Source organism: Pseudophryne corroboree, chromosome 6 (genome assembly GCF_028390025.1).
Source record: "Pseudophryne corroboree isolate aPseCor3 chromosome 6, aPseCor3.hap2, whole genome shotgun sequence".
In the NCBI taxonomy this organism is placed as follows: Eukaryota; Metazoa; Chordata; class Amphibia; order Anura; family Myobatrachidae; genus Pseudophryne; species Pseudophryne corroboree.
The window spans coordinates 647,808,163-647,828,283 of record NC_086449.1 but is presented as its reverse complement, the minus strand read 5'-3'; the positions used below and the strand labels follow the sequence as shown (position 1 = coordinate 647,828,283).

Sequence of the window (20,121 nt, the reverse complement as noted above, 5' to 3'; positions counted from 1 at the left end):
CCTGGTCGGCACCAGTGTCCACACCAGAGACTGCGGTTTAAGACGCCGGATTCCGTCTTACCTGCCCCTGATGCCGGCCACCCAGTCCTGGGGTAGTCCAAGGCTGAGCGGTGCTAGGTGCTGCTTGGTCCCCACCGGAAGTTCTTGACTAACCGCGTCTTGATGTGCAGGAGTTTTGGCGGCAGCGGGGTTGACGGAGACACAGCGATGGAGTCTACCAAACTTAACACCGCAGACTCAAGTATAGATAGAACATTTAGATTGAGGCTGCTTAAAAGCAGCCCCCTGTTTAGTGGTGCAGCTTCCTGCTGGCACCAACTAAAGACTGACCTGCTTGAGCATGGAGGCGGAGTTATAGGAGGGAAAGACCGACACATCCTGGGAAATCTGAAAGCTTAACTATTTGGTGCCCGGATCTGACCCACCACCTACAACCCCAATGTTATCCCTGTGGAGCCCTATGGAACCCGAAGAAGAAATTAGAGTTAGGAGCCAGTTGGTTGATACTTTCTCTCCGGCCCCTTTATCTCGCTCTAGGGCTTAGTAAATAGACCCCTTAATCATTTAACTCACTGTACAATTTTGGGTTCTAACCTTCTAGAAATACAACATGAAAGTATTTAAACCATACGACTTTTAAGAGAAGAAAACATGACACTGTTCAAATTCAAATAACTGTATTTTATAACTTTTTTCTCTTTTTACAAACATGCATTTTAATGGTAACAGAAAACGGCAAAAACACTAAGTTATGAAGCGCAGCTTAAACGTTCAATCTACGATCCCTGGATTTTTCTCAGGTAGGGAAGGAGAAAACAGTTTTTAGGTCTATTACTAAGCCTTGGACAGAGATAAAGTGGACGGCGATAAAGTACCAGCCAACCAGCTCCTATCTGTTATTTTTCAAACACAGCCTTTATCATGGCAGTTAGGAGCTGATTGGCTGGTACTTTATCTCCGTTCAAGGCTTAGTAAATAGATCCCCTATATACAATAGCTCTTCCAAAAGTTCTGCTGGAAAAATAGTCAGGGGTTACATACACCAAGGTGATTCATCAGTCACATAGAACATGTAGTTTTGTTTATCCACAAGATGTTTAAATCAGTTTGCGTTCAAATCTGTCAAACAAAGTTTTCCTATTTTCCCTTAGGCAGGAAGTGACTTAATGGGGCTCAAACAATTAAATATTGCTACGTGTACATACTGTATTTACGGCATCCATTTTTTGAAGTGCAGTTTTACAAATAAAACAAAATGGGTTACAGCGTTTGTGCACAAAGCATTATCTTAATAAACGCCACCAAGAGGTGAATTTCCACAATGAGGATTTTTTTCTTCTTTGCTTTAGAAGATGATACAGCATTCTTCTCGATCAGCCAGGCCTTAATGTATGTGTCTACACTCTCCTCCTGTCCGTACAGCGTATTTAGTTATTGCCTATGTCAGTGAGCCTTGCATCTGCTTTAATGAGAAGTTCACAGAAGAATTTTTACGACTGCTGTTTGACAAGCAGAAGCAGACATAGGGGGACTTGCTCGGCCAGGGGGTTACTGTAGCTGATGTAATAATGGTTAGTGTTCAATAAGATAAACAATGCTAATAAGTGCTTAACTGCATGGTCACATTTTCTCTATGTCAAGTCAGTCCGGTCTGGTGCAGTCTTCATGGGTTGTGAATGGACCAAAATGATAAGACAGATATGTTATTGGTAACAGTTTTAGACTACGGGGTAAACTTACTAAAGTGTGGGATTGGAGAGTGGAGATGTTGCCCATAGCAACCAATCATATTTTACATATTCATCTAGCATCTTCTAGAAGATAATAGCTAGAATCTGATTGGTTGCTATGGGCAACATCTCTACTTCTAAAAAAACTCAAATTTTAGTAAATATACCCTTGAAGAAAAAAGTCTCCAAGTATAAACACGTGGACCAGTGACCCACATGCTTGTTTAGATTTGGTCTCTCATCATGACACATACTGGAAAGGAACACAACTAAAACCGATTCATTTTTGAGGTGCAGTAAGAGTACAGTGCAATAAGAGTACAGTGCACTAAGAGTACAGCAAACTAACTATCAACAGATTGGCTGGAGGTGAAGCTGCTCCTTCAACTACTGTATATGGTCTTCAGTATTGCGGAGCTTGGTTCCCCGTGATCTGGGGTACTGCAGGTGATGGAGCAATGTGGTTGAATGTTTAACCTAAAAATGAAATGGATAAATATTAGGGAACACCCCCTTACATGAGGTGTTTCAGTTTAAATTCAAATTAGTACATTTTAAACTAAAACAAAACAATTGAGCAGCCAGTGTTTGGTTTATTTTATTTGATATGTGCTCCGCTGTAGACATATAGGGACTACAGAAACAAATAAAAAAAGCTTACATTTTAAAACAGTATTTCTTATTGAATACATGTTAGTAAAGTGGCCGCAATAATTAGGTTCTACCAAACTTAGAGGCAGATGTACTAAGTCATGGTGAAAAAGCAAAGGTTATGGTAGACTTACTTATACCCCTTTCACACCGCAGCTTGTACCCGGTAATTTGCCGTTTTTACTGGCTTCCTAAACGGTTCGAGCTGCGATGTGAAAGGGTCACCTTCAATTTACTGTTTTCAAAATACCGGTATTTTGAAACAGTAAAAAAGCAGGGTCCTACCCGTTTCAGACCCGTTTCATTGTGCAGTGTGAAAGGGTCTGAAACGGTATTTGCAAGCCCCAGAAGGTGATAGGCTGTCTCCATGTGTGATCTCACCAGGCAGAAGCAGGAAATAAACATTTAAAATGACAACCACTGTTTTGTATGGGTGAAACGAGTTCAGTGTGAAAGGTACCAAAACGGTAATGAAATGGTAATATACTGGTTACAACATGCGATGTGAAGGGGGTTTAACTGCTCAGACCCGTTTTAAGAACCATTTAAAGAACCGTTTCAAAAGCAGGTTTTGCGATGTGAAAGCAGCATTAGATAACCTTGTTTCGCTGAAGTCCACAGTGTCCACAGGATCTACCTTGGGATATATAGTAGCCACTGCAGAACGGGCACCAAACAGTTAAGCTTTTCAGACTCCGAGGATGCAGTGAGCCAGCCCCCTATATCCCCGCTTCCCGGCTCAGGCAATTCAGTTGGTTCCAAAGCTCAAGGTAGGAGCAGTTCAAGAGGGAGACCTATTCAGGCGAGAAGAACATACATACAATTCCATACCAAAAGACAAGTGTATAGATTCGCAAATCAGGTGCGTCAGGATGGGTTCCCTGTGGACTTCAGAGAAACAAGGTTATCTAGTTAAGTCTACCATAACCTCTGCTTCTCTATTAGGGTCCACATTGATCACCAGGATCTACCATGGGATGTCCCAAAGTAGCCACTAGTGGAGATGACACGCTTCTGATTGGACAGGAGAATCCTTTGCCCAAATGCAGCATCCTGAGAGGCAAATGTGTCAAAGGCATAATGTCTAATACATGTTAAATGGAATACCATGTGGCTGCCTTACAGAGTTGTCCAGCTGAGGCACCATGACAGGTTGCCCAAGAACAACCTACCCTACTAGTAGAGTGGGCAGAGACATTATTCGGAATAGGGAGATCAGCTTCGGAGTATGCTTCTGAGATAGTTATCTGAAGCCATCTCGACGGTGTTTATTTATTCACAGGCCATCCTCTCTTGTGAAATCAGTATAGGACGCAGAGAGAGTCTGTCCTTCTGATGGCACTGGTACGATCTACGTAGATCCTGAGCACAAACTATGTCCAATGATGCATCTCCCGCAGAGAGGTCCGGTCCCTGAAAAGCCGAACTACAATTTCTTAGAGACCACCTTAGGAAGATACCCAGATTTAGTTTGGAGAACTGCTCTATCTGGATGAAATACCAGAAATAGAGAACAACACGATAGCACCCCTAAATCTGATACTCTTCTAGCTGAAGCAATTGCCAGAAGAAAAAAAAACCTTTTGCTGTGAACCATTTGAGATCCACATGATTCAGTGGTTCAAATGGGGCAACTTGAAGTGCCCCGTAGACTATTTCGAGATCCCAAGGGGCTGTAGGGGGAACAAAAGGAGGGTGAATGTGGAGCATTTCTAGGAAAAAAGTGCAAACATCCTGTAGGTTAGCAATTTTCATTTGGAACCATACAGTTGATGCTGACACTTGTACCTTCCAGGAAGCTAAGCGGAGACCTTTGTCCATTCCTGCTTGAAGAAATGCAAGAATCTTTTAAATTCTGAGGCCTAGGGTCATATTTTCTGGCAGTGCACCATTGAAAATACACATGCCATATCCGATAATAAATACGAGCCAAGGATGGTTTCCTAGCTTTAAGTATCATTTGAATTACCTCTTGTGAAAAACCTTTCGCTTTCAAGATGGATGTCTCAAGAGCCACGCAGTCAAAGACAGTCGATCCAGGTGTTCGTAGAGAAAGGAACCCTCGATCAGTAGATCTGGACGTTGAGGCAGAAGGAACGGAGCATCCGAAGACAGCCTCTGCAGGTCTGTGTACCAATTTCGTCTGGGCCACGCTGGAGCTATTAGTATCAAGGCACCCTTACCTGTTTGAATTTTTCGAATCACCCTGGGCAACAGGGAGATTAGTGAAAACAGGATTTTAATTACCTACAAGTAAGTCCTTTTCTCGTAGTGCGTAGAGGATGCTGGGGTGCAATTTAGTACCATGGGGTATAGATGGGTCTTTTGGGAGCCACTGGCACTTCAAGAGTTTAATAGTGTGGGCTGGCCCCTCCCTCTATGCCCCTCCTACCAGACTCAGTCTAGAAACTGTGCCCGAGGAGACGGACATACTTCGAGAGAAGGAAATACACAGATAGTGGTGAGATTCACACCAGCTCACACACAACAAAAAGGAAAGCCAAACTAACCAACTTGGAACGAGTCAGCAACGGCTGAACCAACAAACATAACTAAGTAACAATGCAGGAATACGAAGCACTGGGCGGGCGCCCAGCATCCTCTACAGACTACGAGAAAAGAATTTACCGGTAGGTAATTAAAATCCTGTTTTGCTTACGACCTAGAGGATGCTGCGGTCCAGTTTAGTACCATGGGGATGTACCCAAGCTCCCAGTACGGGAGGGAGAGTGCTGAGGTTCCTGCAGAACAGATTGACCAAACCTTAGGTCCTCAGAGGCCAAAGTATCGAAATTGTAAAACTTAGCAAACGTGTTCAACCCAGACCAAGCAGCCGCTCGCTGAAGCTGAAGAGCCGAGACACCCCGGGCAGCCGCCCAGGAAGAACCCACTTTACGTGTAGAGTGGGCCTGAACAGATTTTGGACAAGCCAAACCTGCTGTTGAATAAGCATGCAGGATAGTAAGCCTGATCCAGCGAGAAATGGTCTGCTTAGAAGCAGGACACCCAATCTTGTTGGGATCATAAAGGACAAAAAGTGCGTCCGACTTCCTGTGATGAGTTCTCTTCACATATATTTTCAAAGCCCGCACAACATCCAGGGACTTTGAGGCAATTGAGGTGTCAATAGCCACTGGCACCACAATAGGTTGGTTGATATGAAAAGCCGACACAACCTTTGGAAGAAATTGCTGGCGCATTCTGAGTTCAGCCTTATCTTCATGGAAAATCAAGTAGGGGCTCTTGTGCGACAATGCCCCCAATTCAGACACACGTCTTGCAGATGCCAATGCCAACAGTGTGACTGTCTTCCAAGTAAGAAACTTTACATCCACCTCCAGTAAAGGTTCGAACCAATCGGATTGCAGGTACTGCAGCACCACATTAAGATCCCAAGGTGCCGTAGGAGGCACAAGGGGTGGTTGGATGTGCAGAACTCCTTTCAAGAAAGTCTGAACCTCAGGGAGAGCAGCCAATTGTTTCTGGAAGAAAATGGACAAGGCTGAAATCTGGACCTTGATCGAGCCCAAGCGTAGGCCCACATCCAAACCAGCTTGCAGAAAGAGGACGAAACATCCCAGGTGAAACTCCACCGTAGGAAACCTCTTGGATTCACACCAAGACACATACTTTTTCCAAATCCGATGGTAAGGTTTAGACGTTACCCCCTTCCTAGCTTGGATCAGAGTAGGAATGACCTTGTTCGGAATTCCCTAGCTAAGATCTGGTGTTCAACCTCCATGCCACCAAACGTAGCCGCGGTAAGTATTCATAGGCGAACGGCCCCTGTTGTAGAAGGTCCTTGTGAAGAGGAATAGGCCTTGGATCCTCCTGCAGTAATTCCAGAAGATCCGCGTACCAAGCCCATCTTGGCCAGTCCGGAGCAATGAGGATCGCCTGAACTTTTGTTCTTTTGATTAGTTTGAGAATCCTTGGGATGAGTGTAAGTGGAGGGAATACATACACTGAGTGGAACACCCACGGAGTTACCAGGGCGTCCGCCGCCACTGCTTGCTTGTATCTTGACCTGGAACAGTACCTCCGAAGCTACTTGTTGAGGTTAGAAGCCGTCATGTCTATTTGAGGTACGCCCCACCAGCTTGTTACCTCTGCGAAAACCTCCGGGTGGAGTCCCCATTCTCCTGGATGGAGATCGTGTCTGCTGAGGAAGTCTGCTTCCCAGTTGTCGACTCCCGGAATGAAGATCGCCGACAGCGCCAGCACGTGCTTTTCTGCCCAGAGGAGGATTCTTGTTACCTCTGACATTGCCACTCTGCTCTTCGTTCCGCCCTGCCTGTTTATGTAGGACACCGCCGTGACGTTGTCCAACTGAACCTGAACGGCCCGATCTTGCAGAAGATGATGTGCCGCTTGTAGAAGGCTGTTGTATATGGCCCTTAGTTCCAGAACATTTATTGGAAGGACAGATTCTTGACTTGACCACTTTCCTTGGAAGTTTTCCCCCTGGATGACTGCTCCCCAACCTCTGTGGTTTGCATCCGTGTTTAGAAGAATCCAGCTCTGAATCCCGAACCTGCGGCCCTCAAGCAAGTGAGGAGTTCGCAGCCACCAGAGGAGTGAAATCCTGGCTTTCGGCGACAGACGTATCCGCTGGTGCATGTGAAGATGTAATCCCGACCACTTGTCCAGGAGATCCAGCTGGAAGAACCATGCATGGAATCTTCCATACTGTAGAGCCTCGTAGGAGGCCACCATCTTTTCCAGAAGGCGAATGCACTGATGAACTGATGGTTTCAAGACATCCCGGACCATTGATTGGATCACCAACGCTTTGTCCAGAATTGTACTTTGTCAGCGAAGCTGGTAAGTCTGATTTGAAGAATCTGTGAGGTGGGAGTACTTTAAATTCCAGTCTGTACACCTGGGTAACAATATCTTTTACCCAGGGGTCTAGGCACGACGCCGCCCAGACGTGACTGAAATCTTTTAGTCTCGCTCCCACCTGCCCTATCCCCAGGCTGTGAGGTCCACCATCATGCTGAAGACTTGGAGGAAGCAGAACCTGGTTTGTGCTCTTGGGAACCTGTTGGTGCAGGTTTTCTGGATTTTCCCTGACCTCCTCTAAAGAAGGTGGTGGGACCCTTGGATTTCTTAAATTTTGCGGTCCGAAAAATGCAGCGTAGGCGTAGGATAAGATTTCCTAGCCGGTGCAGCTGCGGAGGGAAGAAAGGTCGACTTACCCACAGTTGCCGTGGATATCCACGCATTCAGTGCATCCCCAAACAGGGCCTGACCTGTGAAGGGTAGATTTTCCACGCTCTTCTTGGATTCCGCATCCGCAGTCCATTGGCGTAGCCAGAGTCCTCTGCATGCCGAGACTGCCATGGAGGTAGCCCTTGCATTAAGCAGACCAGTGTCCTTCATGGCTTCCACCATGAAACCTGCCGAATCCTTTATGTGACGTAAAAACAAGTCAATGTCACTCCTGTCCATAGTATCTAATTCCTCTAGTAATGTGACTGACCACTTTAATATGGCTTTAGAAATCCACGCACAAGCAATATTGGGCCTTAAGGCCACGCTTGTAGCCATGTATAGTGATTTGAGAGTAGTTTCAATCTTGCGGTCAGCCGGCTCCTTTAAGGCGGTTGAACCCGGGACAGGTAAAACCACCTTTTTTGACAACCTAGATACAGAAGCGTCTACTACAGGTGGATTTTCCCACTTTTTCCTGTCCTCTTCAGGGAAAGGAAAATATACGTTAGGCTAAGAACTTACCGTTGATAACAGTATTTCTCCTATGTCCACAGGTTTCCACAGGATAACAATGGGATATGATGGAGCGACAGCGGATTGGCACCAAACGATCACAAGCTTTCAGTCCTCCCAGGATGCAACGGGCTCGTCCATATATCCCCGCCCACTGGCTCAGGCAAATCAGTTGTATTCCAAAGCATTTAGGCAGGAACATTATGTAGAACCCTATTCAGGCGAGAAGAACACACATGCACACCCTTCCGTACAAGAAGGAAGAGGTTTAGTGAATAGAAAGATCCTCATGTGGCTGCCTTACATATCTGTTCTGCTCAAGCACAATGTTGTGCTGCCGATGAAAGACCTTCCTTACGTGTAGAGTGAGCAGAGACATTAGCCAGAACAGGGAGATCAGCTTGAGAATATACTTCTGAAATCGTCATTTCGAAGACATCTTGCTAGCGTCTGTTTATTAGCAGGATATCCCCTCTTGGGAAATCCGTAGAGGATGAAGAGAGAATTTGTCTTTCTGATGGCACTGGTATGATCCATGAAGATCCTTAATACCCGGCCTACGTCCAGCGACGCATCTCCCGCAGAAAATCCCGATTCCTGAAAAACCGGTACCACAATATCTTCATTAAGGTGGAATATAGACCACACCTTAGGAAGATACCCAGATCTAGTTCTGAGAACAACTTTATCTGGATAAACAAAACAAAAGGAGATTAACATGACAGTGCTCCTAAATCTGACACTCTTCTAGCCGATGCCATAGTCAGCAGAAAGAGAACTTTAGGTGTCAACCATATAAAATCCACTTTATTTAGTGGTTCAAACAGAGCAACTTGACAGGCTTTGAGGACTAGATTTAGGTCCTCAGACCCTGTAGTAGGAACAAAATAAGGTTGAATGCGCAGCATTCCCTGGGAAAAAGTGCGCACATCCTGCAATCTGGCATTTAACTTTTGGAAACATACAGTCAATGCTGACACTTGTATTCCCAAGGAAGCCACCCCTAAACCTTTATCCTTTTTCCTGCCTGAAGGAATGCTAGAACCCTTGAAACTCTGCAAGATTTCGGGTCCATACGTCTTCCATTGCACCAATAAATATAGGCTTGCTATATTTGGTGATAAATACGAGCCAAGGAAGTTTTCCTTGCTCTGAGCATCTGTGAGAATTCTCTGGACTTCAAGATATAGATTTCAAGAGCCACGCCGTCAACACAGTCGATCCAGATATCTGTGATAACAAGGACCCTGTCTTAGTAGATCTGGGCTTAGATGAAACAGAAAAGGTATTCAACATTTTCTGCAGATCCGTGTACCAACGCCTTCTGGGTCAAGCTGGGGCTTATTAGAATCCCGGCATCTTTGTTGCATTTTCCTCACTATCCTGGGTAGCAGGATGATTTGAGAAAACACATAAGTGAAATGAAATTCCCATTAAAAAGACAACCACAAAGATCACTTCCTTTGTTCCTGACCCGATTATGGCTCTTTGTTGCTCAGATGGGACTGCATGAGATTTATCTCTGGCCAACCCCATTTGTCTACCTGATCCTGAAACGACTTTAGGGTGCAAAGCCCATTCGCTTACCTGAATGGTGTGTCAACTGAGAAATCTGCTCTTCAGTTTAGGATTCCCGGAACGAACCCTGCGGACAAGGCTGGAAGATGGAGTTCTTCACACTTTAGTATGTGATTTACCTCCTTTCTTACTGTTTAGCTGCGTGTTCCTCTCTGAAAGTTGAGGTACACTACTGCCATTTCCTTGTCCTTGCAGATCTGGACCGATCTTCCTTTAGGAGTGTCCCGTGCCTGAATCAGGACCCAGTATATGGCCCGAAGTGCTAACAGATTTATTAGCAGGCAACTTTCTTCTGTGGTCCATAGTACCCGGAATAATAATCTTCCGGACAATGGCCCCCACAGCCCTGAAGACTGGCATTTGTTGTCAGGATCTCCCAACCCGATATCCAAAAAAGGTGTCCTCTGATCTAGATGGAATGTCTGTAGCCCCCAGGCTACTGACTTTCTTACCTTTTTTTGCCAGTACCACGTACTTGTTTGTGTACTGTCCATCTGGCCCACCTACATCACCTGGTATTCACAGGTGGTCTTACTCTCAGAGAATTTAACCAGGCACAACACTGCTTAACTTCCAACATCAAATGAGATTGGGCATATCCAGTGTGATGCGGCTGTAGATGGAAACAGATGCTGGAGAGGTCTTGAGTGGAATTGTGCCCACTCCACCATGTGTATTGTTAACACCATCAAACCCATCATTCGCATTGCTGCGTGAATTGATATTGTTTGACTATGTAACAACTCACCTTGCTTTACCTTGAATATCTTGTTCCGAGGTAACTACTTTCTGCAGACTTTAATTCAGTACAGCCCCACCAAGAGTCATGTTACGGAACCAGAGATGATTTTTGCCAATTTACGAACCACCCGTGCCTCTGCAGACAAGTTATTTGTATGTTGTAGATGACACAGAAACCTTTCCTGTATTTGTGCCAGGATAAGGTGGTGGTCAAGGTATGGCAATTTTCTTATCCCCTGCTAGTGGAGATAAATTGCCATAATCATTTTGGTAAATACTCTGGGGCTGTGGCTAACCCAAAGGATAAGGCCTAAAACTGAAATGTTGCTGAAGGATGGTAAACCTGGAGATAACACTGATGGGCAGTGCTATAGGAACCTGAAGGTAAGATTCCTGACTTATCCAGGAATACCATGTATTCTACTGGCTCCCCACCAAACTATGGAGTGCCATATCTCCATGTGAACCGTGTTACCCAAATTTATCTGTTTTTGAAATTGAGAATGGGGCGAGGGATCGTTTTTGACCCAGGTGGGAATAAACTCCTCCCATTGTGCATGGGTTACTGGAATGACTATTCCTGACAAAACCTTTTCTGAATTGCTTCATGCAAATCCCTCGCCTACGCCTCTACCCGAGACGCGCTGAAAACAGAAGAACCTTTGAGGAGAATGGTTCTAGAAGGGAAAGTATAACCTTAGAGATACCGCTTCTTGCACCCAGGCATCTATTTGTAGACTGCTACCAAATCTGTGCAAACTGAAGAAGTCGGCCCCTTATCCTTTTGGAGTCCCCCAGAAGGAGGCCCGCACCATCATGCTGATGGGCTATCCTCTGGTTTAGAAGCTGGCCCTCTGGTTGCCTTTGCTTCTTTGCCTTACCAAACTTATTGTATTGAGGCTGTTACGTTCCCTTATGACCGACAAGGCCGAAACCGGGCCCCTAGGTTTGAGATTATATGTGGAAGGAAACGTGACCTTCTTGGAGTCTGTTTCTGACTCTAGAATAACTAACTCCTTCCCAAACAGAAACTTCCAGCCAAGGCAAAGTTTCCAGAACCTTCTTAGATTCTGAATCAGCTTTCCATGTATGTGAGCCAAACTGCTCTGCGAACAGCTATTGTTATTGCTGATGCCCTAGAACATTAGTGTCCATATGAGCTATATGGGATTCTTGCTCGCTTGCAGGCGCTGAAAATCTGTCTCTCAGTACCTCAGCCCAATGTACCTAGAGCACCTGGTATTTCATGGTGGTCTTCCCTCCAAGAACTAAACACGCCCAACACTGCTTAGCTTCCAAGATCTAGTGAGATTGGGCCTATTCAGTGTGATGTAGCCGTAGATTGCAAAGTGAAGTCATGGATGGCCTTATGACTGCCCCAGACAAAGAGAATATGGTCTTTTTGAAAACTATTCTTCTTTTGACGACAGAGTCCATATAGATTTTTGCACTATCAATGATATGCATATCTATTTTGGGAGGCACTTCCCTATTTTAAACAGTCCCCAGCTGGAAAAAGATATTGGAATCCCATTTACTGGGCATTCTATTTTATTGGGTGTAACCCAAACCTTTTTCCTGAATTCTGCCCTCGTGAAGTGGCCCTTTTGGGACGTTTAAACACAGGTGTTTTTAACCCAGGCTCTGCTGCCTTTATTTACAGACTAGCCTTTTCTGCTCTCATTTATTCAGCTTATTCATTTAGCGGATACCTTTTACCTGTTCTTCGTATGCTGAAGTAGAGTATATAGAGAGCTTTCATCGTCTGATGATTATTATGTGTAGCCTGGGAAGTCTATGATTTATACATTCGGTTCATCAGCTTGTCTTATTGGAGAAGCTGTTGGGGATATACCACAAGTAGTGAGCTGCATGGGTTAATAGTGTAAGAATTAACATTTCAGCTAAACTGGACAAGGTCTGTGCAAACATCGCCCCAATGGGTCTATCTATAATGTATTATGCTAAACAGCAAATCATTTTACACATAAACCATCCTGTACCAGATCATAGAGGATAATACATTTTTTGCAAAACAACAATATATGAGTGTTTCTGTAAGTGTACCCTCGTCACGTTTGCCGCTCTTAGACATGATAAATAATCAGCACTTTCACAGTGTACTACACAATTTGTGACTGTAACTACTTTTTCCTAAAGTGATATCATGTACCTGCACCTGCATTGAGAATCAGAAGATCCACCGACAATCATTTAAGTCAGCAAGCACACTAGCAGTCAGTCACATGTTATTTATTAGTCATATGAGCATATTATCAACTACAAACACATCTCAAAGTATGTAGGTGTACATATTACTGAATTTTGTTCTATACAGATCTTTAACGTATTCAGACGCATTGCGAAGAAAACCACAGTAATGTACACAGACTCATATGCAATAGGCACTAAAGTTGACTATTCATACTAACAAAAGTAGATAGAAATTTAGTGCTGTATAACCCGTACTCAGGATTGATCAATACGTTAGTGAACGCTGAGTGAATCCAGACGCTACTAGTGTACACTGCCGCTCTGGGAATTTTTAGTGAACACACGACGCTCAGTGAACGCACTGTGCATGCAGACGCATCGGTCTGCGACCTGGTCTCCTCGCGGTAACGCTTAGTGTACACAGATGCAGCGGCCTATGCTGCGACTGAGACCCCTCGTAGTAGCATCCGAGATGGAAGTGAAGCAATCAGTTCATGGCGGGAGACTCGGCGGAAACTGGTCATGAACTGGGGGGAGAGGCGACCAGGAGTGTGTCTGACTCCCCACCGCTGACATCAACCCTAGGGATCGCAGCCTCATACTAATCCTGGTGCCTTATGATCCCTAAGGCCTAGCGCTGGAGCACCCGTGGTGGCGGTGCGCAAGCTACTGTTTGGTAGTCTCCTCCCAATACAGTGCGGCTGTGTCCGTATTCCCCTTCTAAGGGGAACCGATGCCTTACCTTCTCCCCGTGCTCCGGCCACAGCCTGGTAACGTCTGCTGGACCTGCTAGTATATCCGACGCCCGTCGAGACAGCACTTGTACCGTGGGTAAGCATTGTTGCGACCCGGCGGAGAGTTGTTGGAGCGACTCTTTACAATATGCGTGTAAGACGCTGTTAGGAAAGATCACTCAGAAAACATAGTAAAACTATATAAATAAATAAATAAAGCTTTGGGCTGCCAAAGAACAGCAGCCCTGTGACCATGGTCCGGCTCCTGCCGCACCAAACAAAAAACTAATTTGCCTGAGCCAGTGGGCGGGGATATATGGACGAGCCCGTTGCATCCTGGGAGGACTGAAAGCTTGTGATCGTTGGGTGCCAATCCGCTGTCGCTCCATCATATCCCATTGTTATCCTGTGATTTTTCCCCCAATAGCTGCTTGTATACATATATTGCGCCTAAATTTAGTGCCCCCCCTCTCTTTGTAACCCTTTGAGCCTGAAAACTACAGGGGAGAGCCTGGGGAGCTGTCTTCCAGCTGCACTGTGAAGAAAAAATGGCGCCAGTGTGCTGAGGGAGAAGCCCCGCCCCTTTTTCGGCTGACTTTTCTCCCGCTTTTTTATGGATTCTGGCAGGGGTAATTTATCACATATATAGCCCTGGGACTATGTATTGTGATGATTTGCCAGCCAAGGTGTCTTAAATTGCCCTCAGGGCGCCCCCCCCCCAGCGCTCTGCACCCATCAGTGACCGGAGTGTGAGGTGTACATGAGGAGCAATGGCGCACAGCTGCAGTGCTGTGCGCTACCTTGGTGAAGACCGAAGTCTTCTGCCGCCGATTTTCCGGACTCTTCATGCTTCTGGCTCTGTAAGGGGGACGGCGGTGCGGCTCCGGGAACGAACACCAAGGTCGGGTCCTGCGGTCGATCCCTCTGGAGCTAATGGTGTCCAGTAGCCTAAGAAGCCCAAACTACCACCTGTTAGGTAGGTTCGCTTCTTCTCCCCTTAGTCCCTCGCTGCAGTGAGTCTGTTGCCAGCAGATCTCACTGTAAAATAAAAAACCTAAATATACTTTCTTTCTAGGAGCTCAGGAGAGCCCCTAGTGTGCATCCAGCTCAGCCGGGCACAAGAATCTAACTGAGGTCTGGAGGAGGGTCTTAGTGGGAGGAGCCAGTGCACACCAGGTAGTCCTAAAGCTTTCTTTAGTTGTGCCCAGTCTCCTGCGGAGCCGCTAATCCCCATGGTCCTTACGGAGTCCCAGCATCCACTTAGGACGTCAGAGAAACAGAGGTTAAAGTCAGCAGTCACACATAAAAGATAGCGTTTACATAAATATATATATATATTTATATAATAGGATTTTGGTAAATCCTTTTCTCATACGTCCTAGAGGATGCTGGGGACTCCAAAAGGACCATGGGGTTTATACCAAAGCTCCAAAACGGGCGGGAGAGTGCGGACTCTGCAGCACCGAATGAGCAAACATAAGGTCCCCAAAAATCTGGGTATCAAACTTGTAGAGCCTAGCAAAAGCGTTTGATCCCGACCAACAATCCGCTCGGAAAAGTGGAACCGCCGAGACTCCTCGGTCATCCGTCCAAGAAAAACCCATCTTCCCAAAAACATGGACCTCCACCGACTTCGGTGACGGCAATTCAGCCGTAGAACGAACATGCCAAACCGCATCACAGATTCAGCGTGTAACAGACTGCATAACGCAGTCTCCCAAACCATGCTGGGAACATACCAGACAAACAGAGCCTCTGTTTTTCCAAACTGAGCCAAATTGACGACCTACATACTCGAATCCCTGGCCAGATCGAGGGAATTTGAATTAGCTAAAGCCTAAGTGACCACCGGCAACAAAATAGGCCGATTTCAGCGAAACCCAGAAACCACTCTTGGTAGAACTACCAACCGAGTACTCAATTCCTCTCTATCCACCTGAAAGATCAAACAAGGCTCTTGTGAGACAAAACCACCACTTCCGACACCCGCCTTGCGGACGTCAAAGCCAATAGCCTGACCACGTTCCAAGAGAGAAATTTTGTAAAGAAACTAATTAGGCTTGCCTCCACACCGGCTTGTAACGTATGGATAAGCACGACCTAGCTGAAAGTCCTCCATAGGAGCCTTCCTGGATACACACCGAGACACATAATTACTCCAACTACGGTAGTAACGCTTTGCCGTTAGTTCTTCCCTAGCCTGAAGAATTGAGGAAACGACTTCCCTGGGAACACCCGTTCGGCTTAGGATATGGCATTCAACCGCCCCGCCGTCAGACGCAGCCGCGGTAAGTCCTGATACACGCCCTGATCTTGTTGTAACATTACCTCACGTAGAGGAAGAGGGCAGTAATCTTCTCTGAGTAAACTATGAAAAACTGGATAGCCAACCCTCGCTGGCAAGACCGGATTCAAGAGAATCACCGGAACCTATGATCATCTTACGCTTACCACTGTCAGAAAAGTGGTAAGCTCCCCCCCCCAGCGCCCTGCACCCTGTGAGTGCCATTGGTGTGTGGGAGCATGGAGCGCAGCGCAACCGCTGTACCTCCATTACTGAAATCTTCTGCCGTCACTGAAGTCTTCTGTTCTTCTAATACTCACCCGACTTCTTTCTTCTGGCTTCTGTGAGGTGGGTGACGGCGTGGCTCCGGGAACAAGCAGCTAGGCGCACCAAGTGATCGAACCCTCTGGAGCTAATGGTGTCCAGTAGCCGAGAAGCAGAGCCCTTGAAATAAGAAGAAGTGGGTCTGCTTCTCTCCCCTCAGTCCCACGATGCAGGGAGCCTGTAGCCAGCAGGTCTCCCTGAAAATAAAAAACCTAACAAAGTATTTTAGAGAAACTCAGGAGAGCTCCCCTAGTGTGTGTCCCATCACTCCTGGGCACACAGTCTAACTGAGGTCTGGAGGAGGGGCATAGAGGGAGGAGCCAGTTCACACCCAGTTTAAGTCTTTATAGTGTGCCCAAGCTCCTGCGGATCCGTCTATACCCCATGGTCCTTTTGGAGTCCCCAGCATCCTCTAGGACGTATGAGAATATATATATATATATATATATATATATATATATATACACATACACACACATACATTATACAATATGAACACATATTTCAACTACTCAATACATATAAGTAGGTAGGAAGAAACATTACTGCATTACCTTATACCGGAGAATAGCGTTTTCAGACACACAGCGAATAATACAACAGTAAATGTTCACAATGCTCAAATGCATCAGGCACATAATCAACTACTCAATACTCCAGGGTAGGTAGGTACTCAGTGCCGTATCACTTGCCTCAGTAGAGCAGGTTACAAGGAGATTTAAGCCCGGCTCCGCATTCAACCACACCGCTATAGAAGGCTGGGAGAAACAGACGCACCAGTGTACACAGCCAAACAGCAACTTAGACAGAACCTTGTTTGTGTAAGCGTCTCAGACGGAAGCGGGAATATCAGTTCATGGCGGGAAACTCGGATGAAACTGGACATGAACTGGGGGGAGCATCTTACTCCCCACTGCTGACATCAACCTCAGGGATCGCAGTCTCTTCTGATCCCCGGAACCTATGATCTCTGTAGCCTAGCGCTGGTGCATCAGAGGTGGCAGCTGCGTCAGCGACTGTCCGGTAGTCTCCGCAGCGTAACAGTAAGGCTGCGTTATACGGGTCTTAAATTGCTTATCGCCAACAAACGCCTTACCTTCTTCCTGTTCTCCGGCCGCAGCCTGGGATCATCAGCACGGACTTGCTAGTTCATCCAGTCTGACGTCCACCGAAACAGCAGTGTACTTGGAGGTAACAGTTGTCTCGATCCGGCGGAGAGTTGTTGCAGCGTCTTTACCTTACACATTTAAGACACATAGAAAGATCACTCATAAAAAGAAAAAATACTATAAAATAACAAAGCTTATGGCTGTGGAAAAAAATTTGCAGCCCAACCATTCTAGATGGTCTAGCTCCTGCCGCACCAAACAAAAAACTGAATTGCCTGAGCCGGGAGGCGGGGATATAGGGGGCTGGCCTACTGCATCCTGGGTGTCTGAAAAGCTTAACTGTTTGGTGTTCGTTCCTCTGTCGGCACTATATATCCCAGGGTAGATACTGTGGATCACTGTGGACCCTGATAGAGAAATAATGAATATGCATAGACTACAAAAAATTGTGCAATGGTTAACAGCGAGAAAATACATCTCCATGTTAAAGGGATGCCCAACTAAACAAACCGCATGGTACAACCCCAGAACTATATCCTGAAATAGAAATGAGCAAAATAAGAAAAGAGCTGCACAGGAACTATTCATCCTATTGTAAGGAGGAATAAGTGGTCTATTTACTAAGCCTTGGAGAGAGATAAAGTGGACAGAGATGAAGTACAAACCAGTCATCTCCTAACTCCCATGTTACAGGCTGTGTTAGAAAAATGACCATTAGGAGCTGGTTGGTTGGAAGGTAGTTTTTCTCCGTCTACTTTATCTCTCTCCAAGGCTTAGTAAAAAGACACCTTAAATACAGGTGATGCTGTGTAGTATATTTTTGTAATGGGTATATATGTATAATATAAAGTAAATATTCGTTATGGTAAGAACTTACCGTTGATAACGTTATTTCTCCTAAGTCCACAGGATAACACTGGGGATATGATGATGCGACAGCAGAGTTGCACCAAACGGTCAAAGCTTTCAGCCTCCCAGCATACAACGGGCCCGTTCATATATCCCCACCTCCTGGCACAGTCAAATCAGTTGTTTTTCCAAAGCTCATGGCAGGAGCATCATAAACACATGCACACCCTTCCATACAAGAAGGAAGAGGTTAGTGAGTGAAAGGATCCTCAAATCAGGTGCATCAGGGTGGGATCCCTGTGGACTTAGGAGAAATAACGTTATCAACGGTAAGTTATTACCATAAATAATATTTATCCGGCAGGGTCCACAGGTTATCCATAGGATAACACTGGGATGTCCCAAAGCAATTTAGTGGTGGGGACGCTCCTGATTGGACAGGAGAATCCTTCACCCGAATTCAGCGTCCTGAGAGGCAAAAGATATCAAAGGCATAATGTCTAATGAATGTGTTAATGGAAGACCATGTGCCTGTCTTACATATCTGTTCTGCTGAAGCACCACGTTGTGCTGCCCATGATGGACCTAACGAGTAGAGTGAGCAGAGACATTAGCCGGAACAGGGAGATCAGCTTGAGAATATGCTTCTGAAATCTTTATCCGAAGCCACCTCGCCAGTGTCTGCTTATCAGCAGGCCATCATCTCTTGTGAAATCCGTAGAGAATGAAGAGAGTCTGTCTTTCGGCACTGGTACGATCAATGTAGATCCTTAAGGCACGGACTAAGTCCAACGGATGCATCTGCCGCAGAAAGGTTCGGCCCCTGGAAGGCTGAGACTACAATTTCTTTGTTAAGGTGGAATTCAGACACCACCTTAGCAAGATACCCAGATTTGGTTCTGAGAACTGCTCTATCTGGATAAAAAAATCAGAAATGGAGGACTACATAAAGCCCCTAAATCTGAAATTCTACTAGCTGAAGCAATGGCCAGTAGAAAGAAAACTTTAGCTGTCAATCATTTAAGATCCACTCTTTTAAGTGGTTCAAATGAGGCAACCTGAGGGGCCTTTAGGACTAAATTTAAGTCCCAAGGCACTGTAGGAGGAACAAAAGAAGGTTGAATGTGCAGCATTCCCTGGAAAAAAGTGCACACATCCTGTAGGTTAGCAATTTTCTTTTGGAACCATACAGTCAATGCTGACACTTGCACTCTCAAGGAAACCACCCGTAAACCTTTATACATTCCTGCTTGAAAGAATGCTAAGACTCTGGAAATTCTGAAAGACCTAGGGTTAAATTATCGTTCATTGCACCATTGAATATAGGCTTGCCATATTCGGTGATAAACGCGAACTGAGGAAGGGTTTCTTGCTCGGAGTATTTTTTGAATTACCTGTTGTGAGAATCCTCTTGACTTCAGGATGGAAGTCTCAATAGCCACGCCGTCAAAGACAGATCTAGGTGTTTGTGATAACAAGGACCCAGATACAGTAGATCTGGACATTGAGGGAGTAGGAATGGAGCATCCATCGACATCCTCTGCAGATCTGTGTACCAATGTCTTCTGGGTCAAGCCGGAGCTATTAGTTTCACAGCACCCCTTCCTTGTTTTGCCTTTCGCATCACCCTGGGTAATAGGGCGATTGGTGGAAACACATAGGCCAGAAGAAATTCCCATCTTTCAGACAGGGCATCCACAAAGATCGCTTTGGGATCTTTTGTTCTTGACCCGTTTGCAGGAAATTTGTTGTTCTGATGTGACATCATGAGATCTATTTCTGGAAACCCCCACTTGTCTACCAGAGTCTGAATACTCTGGGGGCTGTGACCAGTCCAAATGGAAGGGACTGGAACTGAATATGCTGTTGGAGGATAGCAAACCTGAGATAGCGCTGATGGGACAGTGCTATAGGAACATGTAGGTAAGCATCCTGGATATCCAGGGATACCATAAAATCCCCTTGCTCAATGGCCAAAATTATGGAACATTAAGTCTCCACATGAAACCGAGGGACCCAAATGTACTTGTTCAGCACGTTGAGAGTGAGTATGGGCCGGAACGATCCATTTGGCTTCTGAACTAGAAACAGGTTGGAATAAAAACCCTGTCCTCATTGCGCAGGAGGAACTGGGATGATTACTCCTGACTGAAGCAATTTCTGAACTGCCTCTTGCA

At 45.7% G+C, this 20,121-nt stretch overlaps 1 protein-coding gene across 2 annotated transcripts in view; it reads right to left on the bottom strand.

Moving 5' to 3' along the window:
* Positions 1-660: 660 nt before the first annotated feature.
* The window catches only part of LOC134933186 (uncharacterized), a 495,026-nt gene continuing 475,565 nt past the window's right edge, over positions 661-20,121 (bottom strand). For both annotated transcript variants that reach the window (XM_063928212.1, XM_063928208.1), the window contains one exon: positions 661-2,207. In XM_063928212.1, the coding sequence (XP_063784282.1) occupies positions 2,118-2,207 (90 nt within the window). In that variant the 3' untranslated portion in view covers positions 661-2,117. The remainder of the gene's footprint in view (positions 2,208-20,121) is intronic.